Genomic DNA, 16,746 nt, shown 5'->3' on the forward strand with positions numbered 1-16,746 from the left:
ACTTGAGAGGCTGAGGCAAGATGATCGCTGCAAGTTTGAGGCCAGCCGAGGCTACATAGAGAACTCAGGGCCAACCTGAACTGCACAGCAAGATCCTATTTCAAAACAAACAAACAAACAAAAAACAATGACCTTATTCCCTTAGATTTAATCCATGGGGCAGAGGAGGAAAAGGAAGACAAAGGAATCACCATGAACTCGTGTTGGGCGCCAGGATTTTTGTAAATACAGAATCTTCACAATGTCCCTGAGAGAGACACAGTGCAGCTCAATCCTGCTGCACAGGCATGTATGCCGAAGTTCAGAGTGAAGAAATAGTTCATTCAGTCAGCTCATAGATGGTACAACTGAAATTCAGACCCGGCTCAAATAGGTAAGTAGGTTGGCATATCCCTGTAATCCCAGTTACTTGCAAGACTGAGGCAAGCAGATCACAAGTTCAAGGCCAGTCCGGGCAACTTAGCAAGATATTGTCTCAAGATAAAAAATAAAAGTAGTAGAAAGCGCTGAGTTTGATCCCCAGTAATGCAAAAACAAAAACAATCTGTTCCGATAGAATTCATGCCACTATATGCTCTGTCTGCCTCACCAAAGGAAGACATCCCCAAGTGCCTCCTACTCCTGGAGTCCCCTAACCTCACCGTCCTACACTGCCCTCAGAGACTGACCAGCTGCGTAGTGCCTGCTAAGGCAGGGAAGTGCACGGAAGCATCAGGAGAGGCTTCCCAGGGCTTTGCCCATTAGGACGTTCTGGGTCTCTGTTTTCAAATACAACAGAGAGCAGAGCTTTTAGCAATTTCCCCTTAAAATCAGTTTACCCTAAAACAAATTTATCATCTCCCCAACCCAGACTTCCGAGGTCTATGACCTCCAAATGGTGTCACTTCGAATCAAACTCCAGAATCACCTTTGAGTCTTCCGCCGTCCTCTGGATTTGAGTAGGCACCAATTTATAACGTCTCAATTTAATTTTCATCTTTCTATGCCTTGAGTCTGAGGTTATTCAAGCAACCATTTAACAGCCCCTCACCCCTCCTACCTGCACTTCCCATGTGATCCAGCTGCGATTCCAGGGCTCGTAATTAAAATTACTTTCACCAAAAGGAACTCTCCTGCACTGCTGGTGGGAGTGTAGACTGGTACAGCCTTTGTGGAGATCTGTCTGGAGATTTCTCAAAAAGTTGGGACTGGAAATCCCATTTATTCCAGCTATTCCACTTCTAGGCATATTCCCAGAGGAACTGAAAGCATCATACCACAGTATTATATGTGCACCTATGTTTATAGCAGCACAATTTGTAATCGCCAGATCTTGGAAACAACCCAAGTGCCCATCAACTGAGGAATGGATAAAAAAGTTGTGGTATTTCTATACAATGGAGTATTATTCAGCTATAAAGAAGGATCACATTGAGATATTTATCAATAAATGGGCACAGCTTGAGACCATACTCATAAGTGAAATAAATCAATCTCGCATGTGTGAATACCGAATAGTTTCCCTAATGTAAGTAATGATTCAAATATATAAAAATATGTGGTAATCATGATTCCCCATTAGGTGGCCTTGAAGCCTTATAAAGTTTTCACTCATTAATTAGAAAGGCTTTATTCTGGGCTTCTTGATATGAAAATATTTGAAGCTAGAGTATATGAAGTTTTACCCAAATATTTCAAGGAAAAAGACACTATGGTAACTACTATTAAGTCAGGTTATAAGGTGGTGAAGTACTAGGTTATTGAAACAGTCATGCTGTGACCTCTATTGTTATATTGTTATGTCCTGTTTTATCTCAATCTCCCCCTTATTGTTTCAAAAAAAATTATTTAGTCATTTCTTATGTTTGTCTTAATTAAAGAAAAAATTCAAAAAAATTAGGATATATAAATAGTAACTCTTTTCGATTTCCTGTTAACTTGTTTTGAAGTCCTGTAGTACTCCCACGATCTTGTTTTGACTGATTAGACTCTGTTCCATTCTATATGATAGTATCAAGTTTGAAGACATAGGCAACTACTTTGAAGACAATAAGATTCACTAAGATACCCATTCTGGTTTGACTATTGTCTTCTTTGGAAGTCCTGTAATGTTTACAACGCCTAAGTTTTATTGGTCTTGTTCTCTACTGTTTTGTCCAACTTTATAATATCTAATAAGATAGACAATTCTTTTTAAGGAAACAAGGGACAACGTTGATAACCATTGTTGATAAACTTGTACTCTGTTCTACACCATGTGCTATGTCTATCCTTGGTATTGACTGACAGCTTTGTTTTGCCATATTTGACTGTATTCTCCCCCCCCCAAAGAAAGTAATAAGCACTAAGGAGTAATAAAATCCAAGATGTGTAAATTTTGTTGTAAAAAAGAGAGGGAAAAAAAAAAAAAGAAAAAGAGCTCTAACGGATATAACAGCAAGTGTGTTTGGGGGTGCTAAATAGCTGACTTTATCAATGTTTTTGGAACATTGAACACAGCTGTTTGCAGTCTCCCTGTTTGAATGTCCACCTTGTGTTCTTTGATACTGTGATTTGAGGAACTATTTTCAAGAAAATAGTGTGTAATCTACTAGCAGGTAATTTCTTACTGTTATGGTTTTTTGTTTTGTTTTGTTTTGTTTTGTTTTGTAGTTCTGTATTGCGTGTACCCTTACGCCACTTTGGTTTGTTTTGTGTTTTTCTCTTTTTCCTCTTAAATAAAAAAATAAAATAAAATAAAATAAAATTACTTTCACCCTCCACTCCCTCACCGTCGCTGCTACCCCATGGGTGGCTTTGGGGGCACAATGCCACCCCTCACTCCCCCATTCTTACTGCTTTCCATCTTCTCCCAGAGGCTGGCGCAGGCAGGAGCGGCCCTCATCCCTGACTGGTCTCCTCAGGTCTCTCCAGCCGGTCCTCAGAGCAGCCTGGTAATCACGGTGCATCGCTCTGGCAGATTTGCCACCTCTCCTGACAGCTCCATGGACGCCCCGCCCAGTGCCGCCCATTCTGCCCCTGCATCCCAGCTGGTGATCTTCCTCTCCTGTGCCTTTTTTCTCCTCCATCCCACCCATCCCGGGCAATTTCCTTCCCACCAGCTAGAGCTTCTCTGTGGAACCATCTTGGTCCTTTGAGGCTGAGCAATGAGTAATGTGGGACTCAACATAGAAAAGAGGGCACAAGGGACCTCATGGTTACTCGAGAGTTCTGAGGAAAACGTAAGTCTCTGTTGTTACAAAAAGACCTGGGGACATTTTAGACACAGTCTGTCATCACCTCTGCTGCCCTGAAGATGGAGAAGTGACACCGCCCAGCACAGCAGGACTTTTGAGTAAGTTTACTCAGTATCTCCAAATGTCTTTTCACACTCACAGACATAGGAACATCCCAAGAGCTGCCATTCCAGGAAGTGGGCTAAATAAGAAGCGGGCCCCTGAGAGCCAGGCCCAGATCACAAACCTGTGACAGTGTGTGAAGAGACGGGGTCACAGAGAAGAGGCTGGCAGGAAAGCAGTCACTAGAGCAAAGAGCCCACCAGAGAGGAATTCACCACCACAGCTTGGCCAGCCAGACACCCTCTTCGTCCTCCTTCCCAAAATTTTTTTTTTTTTTTTTTTTGTCTTTTTCCTTTTTATCAGTACCGGGGAATCGAACTCATGACTGCTTGCTTTACAAGGCAGGCGCTTATGCCGCTGAGCTAAATCCCCAGCCCCCTCCTTCCCAAATTTTAGCTCATAATTTTAAAGATAACTGAGACTGCCAGGTGTGGTGTATGTGCCTGTAATCCCAGCACTTGAGAGGCTGAGGCAGGAGGATCACCATGAGTTTAAGGCCTGCCTGAGCTGCATAGTGAGACCCTGTCTCAAAAATATTAAAATAAAAAAGGAAAGAAAAGAAAAGGAACAGCAAGAAAGAGAAAGGTAACTGTGACAGCTCAAAGGCTGTGCGTCTTGCCCAGAAGAGTTGCACCCTAAGGCATCAGTGGGGCAGTAAACAAGTGCACAGAGTGTGTAGTTCCCCTACTATCTGAACTTTCACAAACTGCAGAGAGGTACTAAGATAAATCGGACAGGGAATATAAGTTCCAACAAAGTAGTTCCCAAGGTGTTAGCCAAGGTTTTGGCCTCCCCGACTTTGCCCATCTGTGAACCAGGTGTTGGAGCCCCTGCCGAGCAGCTGCCGCCTTGATACAGACCCTGCCAAGCAGCTGCCGCCTTGATACAGATGTGCGACCTAAAGGCGTATCCTCGAGACCACACACACAGAGGGCTATACAGCTGATTGTTTGCTCCACCAGTTCAGTACCAGAACTGGGTGAGGGTTTTTTCTAGAAATGACAGAAAGTAGGCCTACAAAATAACCAGAGACAGGATATGTGCACACTGCCTTCCCTAGAGAGCTGCTCAGTCCTTCAAACTGTAAGCCTATATAAAGTCTACGGGGTGATGGACATGGACCTGGCCTGAAATATCCCGACAGTGGCCAAGGAAGGCCTGGGATAGAGTTAAGGATGTGGATCTTTTAAGTGAAGAGGTAAGTGAGATGCTTAACTGCGAATAAAAGTAGAGTAGTGTCAAACTAGAATACACTTTTCATCTAAATAAGTGGTTTCTAGCTTTTTTGGTGATGGGATCCTTTTATTTATTTTTAATTATTTTACTTATTGAGTGTATTTTTGTTGCACTAGGAATCAAATGTAGGGCCTGTGCACTGGGGTATATCCCCAGTCCTTTTTCTTTCTTTTTAAAATTAAAAAAGAAATTTTTTTTTAAAAATTATTTTGAGAGTCTCCCTAAGTTGCTATATTTCCCAGGCTGGGCTGGAACTTGCAATCCACCTGCCTTGGCCTCTCAGACTCCTGGGATTTCAGGCATGCACCAACATGCTAGGCCCCTTTCTATCCTCTATGATTGGCTATCCCAAAGAACTTTTGCAGGCAGGCATGGTGGTACTCACCTGTGATTCAAGAGTCTGGGAGACTGAAGCAAGAGGATCAAAATTTAGTTTGGATTGGGCAACTTAGCAAAACTGTCTCAAAATAAAGGCTCAGTGCAAAAGCTATGGGTTCAATCCCCAATACTTTAAAACAGACAAAGCATTTTTATATGATTGTATCTGCCAGTAATTTATTTATTTTTTTAATCAGGATCGAACTCATGACCTAGCACTTGCCTAGTGCTTGCCAGGCAGGTGCTTATGCTGCTAAGCTAAACCCCCAGCCCTGCAGGTAATTATTGCATAGAAAGTAAAACGTATTTTAAAACAATGTTAATTCACTTAACAGCAATAAATCTATCATGTTAACATACTTTTACAAAAATAACTAGAGTTTCCAAAATAAAAATAAAAGTCTCCAAAACAAAGAAGAGGGATATTGTTTCCTGTTTTGCAAATCTCTTTAATGCTCAGCTTTACAGCAGGCAGATGGGTCCTCACATCCTCCGCATTTGGTGGGTTGCTACCTTGTGTTGTGTGGCTTCTAGAAACTCCAACATGCATTCAAGAGTGGAAAAGGTAACTATCATTTTAGCATTACGGGGGAAGTAGTTTGATCTCATGGACACCCTGAAAGGACTTCCAAGGGTCTCTGTTTTATACTTCAGACCTGCCATCCGTATCCCATTAAAGTAAACATTTTATGTTTACTTGTATTATCAGCAATGTATGCAGCTTGCCTTCTGTTATGGACTCATGTTTTTGTTCTCCCCAAAATTCAGACACTGAGATCCTAAGCCCTAGTGTGAAATTAGGAGATAGGGCTTCTGGGACCCTGAGCAGGAAGGTGGAGCCTTCGTGAACAGGATCAATGTCCTTATAAAAGAACTCTCTGGGGCTCTTTCTGACACATGAGCGTACAATAAGTTAGTCTGCAACCCCAGATTGGGCCCTCACCATCCTTTGGCCGTGGTAGTACTCTGCTCCCTGACTTCCAGCCTCCAGAACTGAGTTTTGTATCAGTTTTCTGTTGTTTATAAGCCGCCCAGCCTATGGTACCTTATCTCACACAAAGGAACTCAGACACCTCTCAGTCTGTGTGGAACACTGAGAATTTCAAGATGGCCCTATTTCCTGTTTCCCAGCGTACATTTCTCCTGCTCCCTGGACTACGAAGGAATAGTTATGTTCATGATTAGGTATAGCTAGGACTCAGTAGACTTTAAGAATGGGAGATCATTGTGGTTGGACCTGACCTTGCTATGGCAAGCAGAAATACCAAAATTACACCCAGGATTTGGAGGACATTTATTTAATGTCAGACAAGCACTGACTGAGATCATTCCCAAATTATCTCAGCTGCCGATCTCTGGTAGTTGAGGGCTTATTTGGGGTAAGCAAACAGGAAGTACAAAGGCAGAATAGCTTGTCAAGTAGGGAACTGGTTCTTACAATATGCAGCATAATGACCAGCCGTTTCTAAGACACAGAAATAACAGGAACTGTAATCAGCACTACTACCTACCTGGGTATACTGGCTGGGAGACATTTTCTGTTATAACCTAACTAGCCTAACTAGGAGTCCCATTGGAAGGCACCACCCTCCTTCAGGAAGACAGAAGGATGCAGCACAGGAAGATTCCTGATGCCGGCTCTGAAGATGGAGGTGGCCCCACGGTATGGCTTGCAGGCAGCTTTCAGGAACCGTGATTGCTTTGGTCTGTCACAAGGAAATGGGGCCTCAGTCCTACGACCACAAGGAATTTGGTCAACAACCAAATGAATTTGCTAGTGGTTCTTCCTCAGTGGAAGGAATTCAGCCTGATTCAGCTGTGCTGAGGTGGAACTCTGGACTTACAGACCTGTGAGATGATAAACAGTGTTGTTTTAAGCCACTTTGTTACAACATCATGCATATTGTTTTAATTTTATACTTTGATTTTACAAATAATTATACATAACCATGCCTGTGAAAAATGGAAACTATCAAGAAGCCGTGCTTTTTCTAACCCCTTTTCCCCATCCCCGTCAATCCTGGGCCCTTCCCTGCTCCTGTCTATGGGTAGGCACTCTGCTGGGTAGGAATCCTTCCAGACCTTTTATTCTATGCATTTTTGTGCATGTAGTTTCCCTTATTTTAACTTTAGAAATGCATTGCAATGAACATGATAGCTGATCAGGTCTCCTAAAAACCAGGCAACAGTGATCTGTAGTACTGTTCTAGAGCAGGTTCATTATCACCCATGGAGGCATGCTGACCCACTCCAATGCTCTTCTTAGATCTCAATTTAACCTGGTTGGACGGTGGTTTAGAATGGTGAAGATTTCCACCAGCTGAGATGCATTTACAGTCAGGGCCAACCTCCCTCTCTTGCTTTAACCTCAGTTTAGAGAAAAGATAGACCTGTTTGGTTATAAGCTCAATTATTATGTCCCAAAGTGACCTTTAATGGCCACTTTGCTCCTGCCTCATTTACTCCTAGAAAAACAAAAGTAGCTATGTCTTTAACAGGAACTTCAAATCATCTCACAGACTTTGTAATTCATGCTTGAGTTGACAGCAATGAACATGTGTGACCCTTCCAGAAACAAACCTGTGGCATATACCCACACTATCTCCAGAGCCAGGACAGAGCTCCTTACCAGTGCCTCATGGGTACCAGCATGTGCGGGGAGGTAGGTACTTTGGTTAAAAAAGTAGCTCTCTAAATTTAGCCAGAATAAGCTTCTCCAAAGAGGTTTTAATGACAAACTCTCAGAAATAAGGTCCTTTGCCAAGCAAGCATGTCCTCCAGACTCACAGGGCAGTGGGCCACAAGCTTCTGTGTAGAAAATGCATATGTTGTGCGTTTCCATAGTGAAGGGATTATTGGCAGTGACCAGTGCCTATCGTACATCCCCATCTGCGTCTAGATGTCCCCCCAGAACCTCATGCAGTCGTAGGTGGGGCTTTTTCACAGGTGGCTGGATCCAAAGTGTTTGACACTGGGACTGAGTTACGATGCAAGGCTAGGATCCAGGGCACTAGGATTAAGGGTGTGTGTGACAGCGACCCATTCTAAGTAACCTGGCTAAGATAAAAGGGGCAGAAAGCTGTGGTCATCTCTTGCTATCTTGCTGCTTTCTGTCCACCGTGAACTATCTGCCATGTGCTACCCTGCCTTGAAGTCAGCTGCTTGTGGACTGAAACCTCTATACACTGTGAGCTAATTAAGCCTTTCCTCCCTTAACTTGTGGGTGTTGGGTATTTTGTCTCAGCGATGAAAAAAATAAGTCAGACACCACCCGACCTTGAGCTCGCTGACATTTCAGAATAATAGACAGGCCCTTTCATTGCTTGGCCTTTTGTGATGCAGACTCTGCCAGACAAACTCTGCCTGTTAGCCGAAGGTGAAGGAAGCCCTGTCCCCCACCCAGCTCATAGATCCCCGACCACAGTGCGCCCATTCATAGGCAGTACTTGCCACCTCCTTGAAAAGGCCATGCCCACCCACCTGACTCCCAGCGCATGCTTCCCGCCTATCCAGCTAGGGCTACCCCACACCTGTGAGAGCTGAGCTTGGGAGTGGAGTCCTGCACGGGGCGCCCCTGTCCTGGCACGTAACGCCGTGCAAGCAGCTCCAGCGGACTGTCCTTTCCTGTTCATGTGAGCAGACAGTCCAGTATCCTTTTCTGGAAAGTCTTCAAGTAGATGCAATTCCCAAAGTTTACCAAAGGGACAAACATCTTTGGGTACAGAGGTTTCCCTGGTGCCCGTCTAGTCCAGAGTCGCCGAGTTTGGCTTCTAAAGGTGACTCCAGGATATGGGCAAACCCCCAACTTCACCACCCGCCTCCGCCACAGGAGAGGAAGCGCGCTACCCCAACCGCGTCCGGAGGTTTGCGACTCTGGGCCTCCTCGGTACAGCTGAGTGGCCTCAGGTCCCCAGCGATTTTGAGGGAGTCGGGCTTTTTGTGACGAGCCTGAGCAACTGGGGCTGGCCGGGAACGGAGGGCGGGACGGGCTGGGGGCGGAGCGGGCAGCGCTGCGCTGAGCGCCGCGGCAGAAAGGGGGCGGCCGCGCCCATTTCCTCCGCTCCGCGCCGCCTCGGCCCGAGCGATCCGCAGCGGGAGCTGCGCCCCCGACCCTGCCGCGCCGGCCGTGACCCCGCCGGGCGCTCCGAGCCCGCCGCGCCGTGGGCGGGTCTGTCCCGGCTGCCCGCATGGACGCGGCGCTGAAGCGCAGCCGCTCGGAGGAGCCGGCCGAGCCCCTGCCGCCGGCCCGGGACCTGGATGGGGAGGAGGAGGAAGAGGAGGAAGAGAGGATGGAGCAGGGGCTGGAAGAGGAAGAAGAGGTGGACCCCCGCATCCAGGTAGGGCGCGCAGGGGGCGTCCAGGTCCCGGCTCCGCGAGGGCTGCCGCGGAGCTCGGATCTACGCGTAACTGGGCTTCGCAGTGTCCGCGGTCTGCGGGTGGGAGCCACGTCTGTCCTGGAACGAGAAGAAGGGGTCTGCACACCCCACTCCACGCCCCGCCCCACGGGGAGGCTGCGGTGCCCGCGTGGACACGGCGTGACTGGACCGCGCGGGTCCCCCGCAGACCCGCGGGACTGGGGGTCGCTGCTGCATGCCCAGCGGCTCGAGCTGGCGTGCAACAAAGAGAAAAGGGGGCGGGGGCCGGGCAGTGTCGGGGTGTCCCGGGGGCGGTGGGCGTCTTCATGCCCTGCAGCGCGGGCTGGCAGCAGGGCCGGGGGCTCCAGCGCGCACCTGGCGGAGGTGTCGGCCCGAGCCGCCTTGCTCCTCCGGCTCATTGTTAGCACGCGGAGGGCTTCATTGTCGCCGTGGGCTTCGGGTTCCGCACGGCCTGAAATGGTTTAAAATCCTGCATTTTTGTTTCTTGTGCGGTCGCATATGAACAGAAATCAGGGACAGCTGATGCGCAAAGCTGAGGCGTGGAGGCGGCCAGGGAACGGCCTGGCTTTCTGTGCCTCCATTTCCAAGACAGATGATTAAAAAACAATTTCCAGACCGAGCTCCGGGTGTGACAGCTTAACCTCTTCACCCCTTTATATAAAGAACGCAGCAAATTCCTTTCTAAGATCCATTTTTCTACTCCTTCCATAAATCATTTTTTAAAAATAATGCTTTGACGTATTCCCTGCGATTTCTGGAACCCTAATTGGTTTTCAGTGCACAGATCAATTAAAAGCACACTTAACTGCTGGTTGAGGTTTAAATGAATTGTTTTGGCAGATTAGCAACATGAAGATCAGGTGGGAAAATATTTGCATTAGAAATTATTCTGTTAATTAAAATCATTAGTTTGGACTATGAAATCTTATGCTCTTGGTCTGGAATCCTGCTAACAAGGTCCTTTGTTTGCAGAGTAAAGATGAGTTAACTTCATGTTGGGTCTTTCTTACAGAATGTCAGTTTCTAAATTAGGGGACTGGGTTTAAAACTAGCTTAAAAATTAAGGCAAGCCAGGTAATTTGAATAATTTGCAGTTGGAGAAAAAGATTTTCATCTCTTTATCGGAAAATATTCCATAACTGATGAATTATTACTAGAAATCTTTTTTAAATGATTTCACTGGCTTTATACCTTGGGCTTGGACTTGCTTATTTTGTTTTCTCTGTACACTTTTTGCTCCAAGGCAGATGGTAGTGTTTGATTTGGTCTCTGAAACTATTCATTTCAATTAAGTGTACCTGAAGGCACATATCTGGAATAGATATTTGACCTTCCAAGGAAGACAATTCCTTGAGAAACAGTGCAGGAAAAAGGAAGAAAAGGTGGGTTGGAGAGCATGTTATAAACAGATATTTAAGATATGTTGCCAATTTGCTCTTGCAACCAAGCTTCCCCTGTTTTTCTTGAGAGTTAGAACTCCTCCTGCAAATTGGGATGGATTGACTGTCTCGGTTACAGACTATGTTATACTGAAAACAAAAGTGATCCTTTAAATCTCCTTTCCCTTTTCTTCCTTAGGGTGAACTGGAGAAGTTAAATCAATCTACTGATGATATCAACAGACGGGAGACTGAACTTGAGGTACAGAGGGCCGGGTCCCTGTTCTTGGTGAAGTGACACACATCGGGCTGGTTAATTTTGTCCTAATAACTGGAGTGTTATTGCAGGAGCCTCTCCTTTGGAGTTGAGCAACAGCGCGCCTCTGATGGAATAGAATATACCATTGAGCCTAGCCTGTGGGCGGAACGCACAGAGATCCAATTTCACATGTTGTTTTTCCTTGTGGAAGCTCCCTGGGGCCAAACTGAGGGTTGTACACAATGCCTAAGCCCAAATTTTGGTGTATCTGTGCCCCACTGAAAGGGCTGAGGGGAAAATTAGCTGAACTCTTTAATGGAAAAGAATGAGCTCATGGACATGTTTAAATATTTTAGGGCAGCGCCTTCCATTCATACTCTGAATATTGGTGTTTTAGTTTCCTGTCCTAATAATTTCCACCCCCTTTCCACTTCCCTGCCCGCTTTCTTTATTGTCTGCTTTTGCTTGGAACATAATTATCTTAATGGTAACACCAAGATGTTTAGACTTGGAAAGAGCTTTCCTGCTGGGAAAAAGGTTGGGGTTGATGTGAATTTCAGGAGCATTTTCCAACCTGACTGTAAACAAGTCAGCATTCTTCACAGCTACCAATTAGTCTCCACCTCTTTTTAGTAGGGTTGGATTTATCATCCATCAGCAAATGTGAACAAACCCTGTTTACTCTGGGAAGGTGGGAATGGTTGTGAGGATGAGAAGTGGGAGAACTTGTTTCTGTGGCAGGAGGAGGGCAAGAAACAAGGGGAGGGTGGGAGGTAGGAAGTGGTCTGCTGGGAGCTGGCGGGTGGCTGTGGTCTCTGAGTGCATGTGTGGCCCTAAACATTTGGGATCAGTCCCCGGGCTAGTGGATCAAAAGGCTTGTTGCTCTGAACTGTGTGAAGGGTTAACCCCAACCTACATTCCCATATATCCTAGGAGCCCACGAACAGATTGTCCTCCTGTCTCCAAGAAAAGTAAAACTGTGTGTTTGTTTAATTTACTATATTTTCAGTTTTGATAATTTAAGCCTCGTATGTGTGTCTCTGTCTCTCTGTCTGTTTATGTTACTGAGGATTGAACTAAGAGCCTGTACACTGAGCTACCTCATCCACTTTTAAAAAAATATTTTTTTATTATGAGACAGGGACTTGCTAAGTTGCTGTATTGCCCAGTCTGGGTTCCAGTTTACAATCTTCCTGCCTCAGCCTCCTACAGGGATAGAGGCAAAAGTATGTACCACCACTCCTGATTTAAAGTAAGCTTCTGTAAAGCTGAGCAATTTAAACCTCTCAAAAGCTCCGATTTCTAACACTTGAAGCAACAAAACCCTAGTATTCCTCTATCACAAAAATATTTACAAAACAATTTGGTCCTTTTTTTCTTTTTAATACTGAGGATTGAACATATGGCCTTGGACATGCTAGGTAAGCACTGAATTAGTGAGCTATCTACCCAGCCCTCCAAAATACCTTTTACAAATCTTCTCTCTTTCCTTGCTGTCGTAGTCGTCCAGAGCTGTGCAGTCCAATAAGGTAACCATGTCAATACATAACATCTGAGTTAAAATTTTAAAAGTCTGCAAATTCAAGCACTGATGATTGAACCCAGGGTCTAGCATTGAGCTCCCCCTCAGCCCATCTTTTTACATTTTGAGACAAGGTCTTGATAAATTGCCCAAACTTGAAATCCTGCAGACATGTGTACTGCACTCAGGAGCTCAGTAACTACTGGACTGGGCAGAGTGGAGAAGGTCAGCACTGGGGCAGAAGGTTCTGTGGGCCTGGAGTAGCAGGAACTGCCCCTTTCCTGGGTGAAAAACTCAGAGCTGCGTCTCTGATCCCTGTCCCGGGCATTTTTCAGATCCCTTCCGCCCCATTCTCCTTTTCTACCATCCCAAATAGGAGCAGACAAGTTGGAAATGGTCTGAAAAAAAAAAAAAAAAAAAAAAAAAAAAACAAGTAATGCCTGCTGTGTGCTGGCTACTATTCTGGGGAAATGAACAAGATGGCTCCTCAGTGATCCTGACCTTTGGGGAATTAAACTGGTTCATTTAGTCAACTCTTATTAACCCATTTGTAAATACCCTGAGGTATTCATGTGTCACAGGAAGCCACCGGACAGGTGTTTCCTGTCTGGCTCTGCAGAGCATTTGGTGCTCCTTGTGGGGTGAGCTGGAAGCATGAGAAGGGTAGCTGGGACTGGCCTGTGTGCTGGCCGACCTCCTCGTGGTGTTATTCTAACCAAGATTGATTCAGAGAAATATAATACAAGCCATGAAGTAATTAAAGACACCATAGTAGACACATTAAATGTTTAAAAAGAAATAGCTGAAATTGATTGTAATAAATTTTATTTAACCCAGAATATCGGACATAGTATAATTTAGCATGGATTCTGTAGAAACAGTTATGAAGAAGAGGGCTAGGGGCATAGTCCCATGGCAAAGTGCTTGCCTAACATGATCCCCAACACCACCAAAAAAATAAAAAATAAGGGCCAGGAATTCAGCTCAGCAGCTTAAGTGCCTGCCTGGCAAGCACAAGGTCCTGAGTTTGAGTCCCAGAACCAAAAAATAAAAAAGGAAAAGATTCCACATGTTTTTGTAATGAATCGTCAAGGTTCATGCATATTTCATACTTAGAGCACATTTTCCATAGGACTCACATTGTGGGAGCCCAGTAGCCATATGTGGCCCTGAGCAGCCCGGGTCTAATGTGTCTCCAGTAAGCTCACCTTTGCTGGAGTCAGAGCAGAGGACCACATGTGTCTGGAGTGGTGGCCGTGACTCTTCAGTTATATACTGGCCACCAGCTTTGCGTCAGACACTGTGTTTACCACTGCATACACCTAAGTGAACCAGAGAGCCAGAGGCCTTGTCCTCAAGGAGTTTCCATTTAGTTGGGGCAGCAATGGAGAGGTGGATGGTAGCTACTTACTATAATGAGCAGAACCTGCAGGAGGGCAGCGTCCCTGTGAACAGAGTAGCGGGAGGAATGAACACCTGGCTGTGAGTAAAGGGAAAATGGGACAGGAAAACACGCCATTTTTGGGTACAACCCATGTATTTGCAGTACTGTATTTGCAGTAGTTGTGTTCTATGAAATTGCAACTACTGAATTCGTGAATGCTGAACTGTTGTGCTTGAAGAAATACAGAGTTTTTGCAAGCCTTTGATCATAACATTTTTATCAATCTGTAACCTCATTTTTTAATGTTTGTATGTAACCATACCTCTGTGTTACGTATTACTGACTCACATTGAAGTCATAGTCACTTACTACCTAACATAATTTCTCAGGTTCCATCACAGCCTCCACGTGCTCAGGAACAGTAGATGTGCCCCTCTATGGGCATGTTTAACAGCAAAAATCATCAAAACCCCCCAAAAGGCTGAAAAATGTGACTCTGAATAGACCATGAAAAGGAAACTTGTGTCCTAAATGAAATAGGGAAGCAGAACATGAGTTGGTGAACTGGTCTCATGACTGACTCAGAATTTTCACTGTTTGGAGTGAACTAGAAAGTGCCGTAGGTGTTTTGTCTGGGGTTATGTATAACTGTTACCAAGACGACAAATTCTCACATGTGGAATCTACAGATAGTGGGGGTTGACTATATTTTCAGGGCCCCTCTCTGCACTTTGCTGTCCTCACTTTCTTTCCCTTTGCCTTTTATTATGATCTGGGTGTTCAGCACCTCTCCTCTAAGAAAACCCCACTAGTGACCAGATTGTGGCAAATGCTAAGTTGTTCACAGAACAGGGCGTACCGTAGTTGTCTTTGTGGCCAATGGCCAGGAAGCTGCTCCTGGCTTTACCTTCAGCGTCCTATTCCTCGTCTTGGCTGTTTAAATTGGAGATGACAGGCCTCTGGGTTTGCCTCTGACCATATCTGAGGGCCCTTTTGCACTCTGGTTTCTGTCCAAGCCATCCTTGAGCTAGTGAAGGGAAGCACCTTTTAACCAGAGAGACCTTGCATATAAGCCTGATGTTTCAAATTAAGAAAATAAATGTACCTTCCGCAGGCATTGATTAGTTAGCTTTGATTTTTCTCCAAGTATTTACTGAGCATCTAATGTATGCCAGGGATGGTGTTAGGTGATAGGGAAACAATAGGCCACATACAGGGAAGAAACAATAGGGAAGAGAAAGGAATGAATTCCCTGCCCTTCTAAGGCTTAGACAGAGGGAGGAAACAATAAACGATTAATACATAGTAGGTTATATGGTCCTCTATGCTAAGGAGAAAAAGCCAGAGTAGGACTAGGTTGTAGGGATTTGTGTGCAGAGGGAGGAAAGGGGCAGAATGTTACATACTGTGGGTCTCAAACTGATGTCTGCAGAGAGCAACCTTGAGATCCTAAGTGGAAGGGCATTTGGGCCAGAAGGAAAAGTTGGTGTAAGGTGGGAGTGTGACCAGGGCCAGCAAGGGAGCCCCGATGTGTGAGTAGTGGCCAGAAGAGAAGAGAGAAAGTCAGAGATAAAAGGGCTGCTCGTGTGTGGGAACCCTGCCAGGTAAGATGATAATAAAGGCAGTGTGCTGATTAATTAAAAATGCACATTACGTAGAGCAGTCTTTTTTCAAATGTATGTTAAAACAGATGCCAGGCAGAGATGTCTTTCCAAATCTACTTAGAATCAAGACTTTCAGCATTTTACGCTGCTATTATATATTCTTTTTTTCATTAGTGCATGTTTGCATTTCACACAGTTTATGGTCATTTTGGAGAGTGGTTCCATGCACACTATTACAGCTTTTTTTGCCCTAACCCTCTTCCCCTCCCTCCCTCCTGTAATTCCCCTACCACGTTTTACATACTTGTTGATACTATTTGTCTAAGCTCATGTTATGGTATATACATTGATTGGAGTTACTAGGATCTTGTACCTAGCTTAGCTTGCTTGCTTGCTTTCTTTGAGACAGAGTCTTGCTGTGTAGTTCAGGCAGGGCTAGAACTTGCTACTTAGCCCAGGCTGGCCTTGAACACTTAGTGATCCTCCTGTCTCAGCCTCCCAGTGCTAGGATTACAGACGTGTGCCCCCACTCCTGGCCACACGGCATATCTTTATATGTCTCATTTCCTCTCCCCCTCCTCACCCCGTCTTTGTTTCCTTGGATCACTTCTGGACAACATCTGTCCCTTTGCTCTTTTCTAGCCATCCTTTATCATTTTCTTTGTACTTTACCTCATTCAAATGAGGAATACTGTATCTAAGCACATGTGTCTGATTTATTTCATTCAGTGTTACATTTTCCAGGTGCATCCATTTTCCTACAAAAGGCACAGGTCATTCTTTACAGCAGAGTTTTATTCTGTGATACATAAACGCTCATTTTTTAAATTCAGTCATCTGTTGGTGGGTATACAGGCTGCATCCAGGATTTAGCTATTATGAATTGTGCTGCTACAGACACTGGATGCATACATCGCTGTGGTACGGTGATATCAGCTCTGTGGGGAAGATACCTAGCAGAGGGATAGCGGGGTCATGTGGATTTCCAATTTCAGTTCCTTGAGAAATCTCCACACTGATTTCCATGATGGTCGTACTAGTTTGCCTTTCCACCAGCAGTGCAGGAGGATTCCTCTTTCGCCACAGCCATGCTGTCCTCTGTTATTGTTTGGTTTCCTATGCTCACCATTCTTTCTGGAGTAAGATGGAATCTCAGTGTCGGTTTTTCCCTTCTTTCATCCCCTTTCTCTCTCTCCTTTGCCTCCCCGCCCCTCCGCTTCTTGATCCCTTTCCCATTTGAGGAAGATCTGTCTCCCTACTTCCTGTTCTCTCTTTGATTTTGCTCTTTATG

At 45.1% G+C, this 16,746-nt stretch overlaps 1 protein-coding gene across 2 annotated transcripts in view; it reads left to right on the plus strand.

The window, feature by feature from the left end:
• The first annotated feature begins 8,981 nt into the window (after positions 1 to 8,981).
• Sh3bp5 (SH3 domain binding protein 5) overlaps positions 8,982 to 16,746 on the plus strand; it is a 73,881-nt gene continuing 66,116 nt past the window's right edge. The window contains exons 1-2 of one of the 2 annotated variants that reach the window (XM_063257205.1): positions 8,982 to 9,268; positions 10,886 to 10,948. In XM_063257205.1, coding sequence (XP_063113275.1) covers positions 9,119 to 9,268; positions 10,886 to 10,948 — 213 coding nt within the window. In that variant the 5' untranslated portion in view covers positions 8,982 to 9,118. The remainder of the gene's footprint in view (positions 9,269 to 10,885; positions 10,949 to 16,746) is intronic. The other variant, XM_003479981.5, reaches the window with a different exon arrangement.

Source organism: Cavia porcellus, unplaced genomic scaffold, assembly GCF_034190915.1.
Source record: "Cavia porcellus strain 051 isolate PalLab524CR breed Dunkin Hartley unplaced genomic scaffold, mCavPor4.1 scaffold_10, whole genome shotgun sequence".
Lineage (NCBI taxonomy): Eukaryota > Metazoa > Chordata > Mammalia > Rodentia > Caviidae > Cavia > Cavia porcellus.